We start from the raw sequence: 6,167 nt of genomic DNA on the forward strand, positions 1-6,167 counted from the left end.
TTGTTGAGTTTAGGTAGAGCATAAAAGGCAGGAGTACGGTAGGAAAGGTTGTTCTAATAAATTCCCATTGGTCCATAGTGATCACACCCTTTAGGTATGCGGTATCTACAATCTGGTAAAATTCATTGTTGAATCTATCAATAAAAGTACTGTTATTCTGACAATACCAGTGCTGGTTTTGCAGAATGTTGTTACACATAGGAATGTATTGATATTCATCCAACACAATGATATTTCCTCCCTTATCGGAGGGCTTAATTGTAATGCAGAAGGATGATACCCTTTCTCCTAACCACCCCCCGCTCCTCAGCCGACCAGGCTTGCAACAGTGAATAACACATTAGCTTTTCTTCAGTAAGTAGCTTAGCCCTCAACATCCATTAAATACTGTTCCCTTGGCTGAGACAATGATGAGGCAATAAATATATTTGCTTACAACTTTACTTGAAGAGGTTAACAAAGTACAACAGTTTGCATCTTGGTATAATCAATTTACACAACTCCCAATTATTGACAATAGTAAAGAGTGTTGGCAATAGCAAACAGATCAGGAATTTCCCAAGTCCGGATATTAACAAGCCTCCAATCTCTTCCTCAGGCCCAAGGGGGAGCTCTCCTCCTCAGAGGTCCACCCTTCCGCCAACAGCTAAAGTTGTAAAAGACTTAGATTGGCTCTAATAAGATACATTTATTACCTTTTGAAATATATTATTTTAGGAAAACCATGTTCCTCTTCCTCTTTATATTTTGTATAGCATTCAAAACATCTTGGTTCCTTAACGTGTAGACAAATGGGTTGAGCATTGGAACCACAGCCGTATAAAGCAAGGTCAGTAACTTGTCCAGTTCCTTGGAACCTTCAGATTGTGGTTTGCCATACAATATAATGATTGGGCCATAGAATAATATTACTGTAGTGAGATGAGAGGTACAACTGGAATAAGCTTTTAGCCGTCCCTTTGAGGAACGAATTTTCAATATGGTGGAGATGATGAATACATAGGAGGTCATAATAAGCAAAAAAGGAAAAAATGCCAACAGTGCATCCTCACATAACATAAATATGTTTCTGCTTGTAGCATCACTAGAGGTTATTGCATACAGTTCTTTCAGTTCACAAAAGAAATGGTCAACATTTTGTGTTTGACAGTAGGATAACAGAGATGTGGTTAACACATGGGCTGCTGCATTAGTCACAGATATAAGCCAAGGGGACAGAGCCAGTGAAAGGCATACATCTTTACTCATGAGTAAGGAATATTGTAACGGTTTACAGATTGCTATGTATCGATCATAGGACATGGAGGTCAGTAGAAGTATATCACAAGCAGCTGACAATGAGAAGAAGTATACCTGGGTCATACAGGCAGAGAAAGAAATCCAATGATCCCGTGTTAGGAGTATGGAGAGCAATTTTGGAAGAGTAACGGAAACATATATAACATCACTAATAGCAAGATTACTCAAGAAGAAATACATTGGAGTATGGAGCTGGTGAACCAGACACACCAATACAGCAATGGTCAGGTTTCCAAGGACAGCCATCAGATACATCAATAAAACTGCAGTGAAAAGGAGGCATTGTCCAGTTTCAGAGATGGGAAAAGCTGAAATGTAGAACATATTTTCTGTAATGTTGAAGCATTCCTCCATCTTCCTTGCATGGAAATAAAAAAAATGGATTTTACTTTTTTCATTTATGTAACCACTTGCGTTCTGGTTGGCATACATAAACAACTGAATTGCTGCTCCTTGAGGGCAGGAGGGTATTTCAAAATGGCCTCCCCTTTGTGCTGCTTGGCCTTGCACCACGTGATTGCTGTGACCAATCACAGCTATCACAATGTAAATATTCACCAGCACACCAAGTATCTTCAATTACATCGAAACAGTTTTTTTTAAAAAAAAGATCAAATTACAAATAGCGATGAGCCGAACACCCCCTGGTTCGGTTCGCACTAGGACATACCGAACAGGCAAAAAATTCGGAAGAACACACGGACACCGTTAAAGCGGTTATGTAGTCCAATTTTTTACTTTAACCTACAGGTAAGCTTATAATAAGGCTTACCTGTAAGGTTTAGGAGATATTACCTTTGCAACGACCCGCTGACTTCAGCGGTGCATACGCACAGGGGATTCTCGGCTGAGAATCCGGCAGACGCCAGACCTTGCCGGGAAGAAAACTACCGTGCGCATGCGCGAGAGTGACGACATCGCAGCTCCGGCCACTCACAGCACTGGAGCTGCGATACCCGGAAGACACACCGAGGGAACATGTCAACTCCCTTGGCGTGGACCCAGTGAGATGCCGGCGCCTCATTCTAAGGTAAGTATTTCATAATGAGCTAATGATGCCTTTTCCCTTGCAGGTTTACTCCCGCTTTAAAGTCTACGGGACACGAACATGAAAAATCAAAAGTGCTAATTTTAAAGGCTTATATGCAAGTTATTGTAAAAAAAAGTGTTTGGGGACCTGGGTCCTGCCCCAGGGGACATGTGTCAATGCAAAAACATTTTTTAGAAAACTGCCATTTTTTCGGGAGCAGTGATTTTTTTAATAGTTAAAATGAAACAATAAAAATGAAATATTCCTTTAAATATTGTGCGTGGGGAGTGTCTATAGTATTCCTGTAAGGTGGCGCATTTTTCCTGTGTTTAGAACACTACCACAGTAAAATTACATTTCTAAAGGAAAAATTGTCATTTACGGCTGTAATGAATTGTCCTGTCTCAGCAATATAGATTAAATGAATTTAAGAAAAGAGCATGGGATCCCCCAGTCCATTACCAGGCCCTCTGGGCCTGGTATGAATATTAAGGGGAACCCCGAACCAAAATTTTAAAAAAATTGCGCGGGGGTCCTTCAGGACTGATATGGATTTTAAAGGGAACCCTGCAATAAGATGTTTTAAAAAATGGCATAGGGGTCCCCTCAAAATCCATACCAGACCCTTATCATAGCATGCAACCTGGCAGGCCACACAAAAAGAGTGGGGAATGAGAGAGCGCCCCCCTCCTAAACTGTTCCAGCCCACATGCCCTCAACATGGGGAGGGTGGTTTGGGGTCTGACCCCAAAGTACCTTGTCCCCACGTTGATAAGGACAAGGGCTTCATCCCCACAACCTTTGCCCGGTGGTTGTGGGGGTATGCGGGTGGGGGGTTTATCAGAATCTGGAAGCTCCCTTTATCAAGAGGATCCCCAGATCCCGGCCTCCCCCCTGTATGAATTGGTAATGGGGTACATTTATACCCCTACCATTTCTCAAAAAAAGTGTCAAAAGGGGTAAAAAAGACAAGAGTCACTTTCTTCTTCTTCCTTTATTAAAAAATTAAAAAATAAAAATGTCCCGCGATGTAAATTCACTCCTCCCAACAGACCAAAAAAAAGCTGCAACCGTTCCGCCTCCGTGGGAGGCTCCCGCCAACTGGCACTTCTTCTCTGTGACAGTTCTTATATAGCTGAGGGTGGTGAAGACACGGGGAAGCCCCTGTGGCATCAGAGGGTGGCAGGGTCACTAGTTTACGTCACCAGGTGGCCCCGCCTTCAGCTATATAAGAACTCTCACAGTGAAGAAGCGTCAGTCAGCGGGAGCCTCCCACGAAGGTGGAACAGTTGCAGCGTTTTTGTTTTTTTTCTTTTTCGTTCCATCAGGGGACATTTTTATTTTTTTATTTTTTAATAAAGGACTTGTCCCAAGCTGTCTAATGTATTTGTTTACCGTTTTTGACACTTTTTTGTGAAATGGTAGGGGTAAATTGTACCCCATTACCAATTCACACAGGGGGGGGAGGTCGAGATCTGGGGGTCCCCTTGTTAAAGGGGTCATCCAGATTTTGATAAGCCCCCCACCTGCATACCTCCACAACCACCGGGCAAAGGTTGTGGGGATGAGGCCCTTATCCCTATCAACATGGGGAGGGCATGTGGCCTGGTACGGTTTAGGAGGGGGGACGCTCTCTCATTCCCCCCTCTTTTCTTGTGGCCTGCCAGGTTGCGTGCTCGGATAAGGATCTGGTATGGATTTTGGGGGGACCCCTACACCATTTTTGATTTTTCTTTTTTTTTTGGCACAGGGTTCCCTTTAAAAATCATACCAGTCCTGAAGGGTCTGGTATGGATTTTGGAGGGGACCCCTAAGCCATTTTTTTTTTATTTTGCGCAGGGTTCACTTTAATTTCCATATCAGACCTGAAGGGCCTGGTAATGAACTGGGGGATCCCATGCTCTTTTTTTAAATGAGTTTTATCTATATTGCCGAGATCCGACAATTCATAACAGCCGCGATCAGTTTTAAATTACAATTTTTCCTTTAGAGCGGTACCACAGCAAAATGACAGGATGCACCATTTTACAGGTATACTATAGACACCCCCCAGGTACAATATTTAAAGGAATATTTCATTTTTATTGTTTCAGTTTAAGCATTAAAAAAAATCACTGCTCCTGAAAAAACGGCTGTTTTTAAAAAATGTTTTTGCATTGATACATGTCCCCTGCAGCAGGACCCAGATCACCAAACACTTTTTATGACAATAACTTGCACATAAGCCTTTAAAATTAGCACTTTTGATTTTTCATGTTAGTGTCCCATGGACTTTAATGGTGTTCCGGCACCTTTTGAATTTGCAGCGAACACCGCATATTGTTTGCTATTCGGCAAACAGGCAATGTTCGAGTAGAACTTACATTCAACTCAAACATTGGGCTCATCCCTAATTACAAATAGTGTAGTGCAACATTTTGGAGTCACACAGGACCCCTTCTTCATGCATGACATTTGGTATTGAGGCCAAAAAATTCAATTTTAGTCTCATCTGACCACCGTAAACATACCTTGAGGATTCTGAGGCTACATGGAAAAAGACATTATGGTCAGATGAGACTAAAATGTAATTATTTGGCCTCAACACCAAACGATATGTCTGGCGGAAATCCAATACAGCTCACTAGGGATGAGCCCGATGTTAGAGTCAAATGTATTTGCCAAACAATGAACATTATATGGTGTTCGCGCCAAATTTGAAAGCCGTGGAACACCGCTAAAGTCTATGGGACACTAACATGAAAAACCAAAGCTTACATTCAAGTTATTGTCATAAAAAGTGTTTGGGGACCCGGGTCCTGCCCCAGGGGACATGTATCAATGCAAAAAGAGTTTTAAAAACTGCCATTTTTTAGGAGCAGTGATCTTAATGCTTAAAGTGAACAATAAAAATGTAATATTAAAATAACATGGCGGGGGGGGGGGGGGGGGGGGTGTCTATAGTATACCTGTAAAGTGGTGCATTTTTCCCATGTTTAGAATAAGACCACAGCAAAATTACATTTCTAAAAGGAAAAAAAGTCATTTAAAACTTATCGCGTCTGTAATGTATATTGTTGGGTCTCGGCAATATAGATAAAACTGGGTTTTATCTATATTATCTGGGTCTGGTATGAATATTTAGGGGAACCCTAAACCAAAATTTTAAAAGAAAATGGCGTAGGGGGCCCCCTAAAATCCATACCAGGTCCTTCAGGTCTGGTATGGATTTTCAGGGGAACCCTGCGCCAACATTTTTTTTTAATGCCATAGGGGTCCCCCCAAAATCAATACCAGACCTTATCTGAGCACACAACCTAGCAGACCACAAGAAAGGAGGGGGTGACAAGAGAGTGCCCCCCTTCTGAACCATACCAGGCCACATGACCTCAACATGGGGAGGATGTTTTGGTGTAGCCCCCCAAAGCACCTTGTCCCCATGTTGATGGGGTCAAGGGCCTCATCCACACAACCCTTGCCCGCTGGTTGTGGGGGTCTGTGGGTGGGGGCTTTATCAGAATCTGGAAGCCCCCTTTAACAAGGGGATGCCCAGATCCCAGCCCCTCCATGTGAATTGGTAACGGGTACATTGTAACCCCGCCAATTCACAAAAAAAGTGTCAAAAATTGTAAAAATGACAAGAGACACTTTGGAACAAGTCCTTTATTAAAAAATAAAGAAATAAAAATGTCTTGTGATGTAAATTCACGCCGCCCAATGGACCGAAAAAATAAAAAAAATAAAGCCGCAACAGCTCCGCCTCCATGGGAGGCTCCTGCACACTGCATGCTTCTCACTTTGACAGCTGTTACAGTATATAGCTGAGGGTGGGGACACTCGGTGACGTGAACGGTGACTA

General features: G+C 42.5%; 1 protein-coding gene across 1 annotated transcript; it reads right to left on the reverse strand.

Annotated features, from left to right (window-relative positions):
* Positions 1–486: 486 nt before the first annotated feature.
* LOC143929995 (olfactory receptor 1E5-like) lies at positions 487–1,654 on the reverse strand. Its single transcript, XM_077453903.1, has one exon. It carries the CDS (start codon positions 1,651–1,653, stop codon positions 709–711), a length of 945 nt encoding a protein of 314 aa, XP_077310029.1. The 5' UTR covers position 1,654; the 3' UTR covers positions 487–708.
* Positions 1,655–6,167: the final 4,513 nt, after the last annotated feature.

This window comes from Lithobates pipiens, unplaced genomic scaffold (genome assembly GCF_037356315.1).
Source record: "Lithobates pipiens isolate NorthernLeopardFrog02 unplaced genomic scaffold, aLitPip1_a1.2 Scaffold_25, whole genome shotgun sequence".
NCBI lineage: Eukaryota > Metazoa > Chordata > Amphibia > Anura > Ranidae > Lithobates > Lithobates pipiens.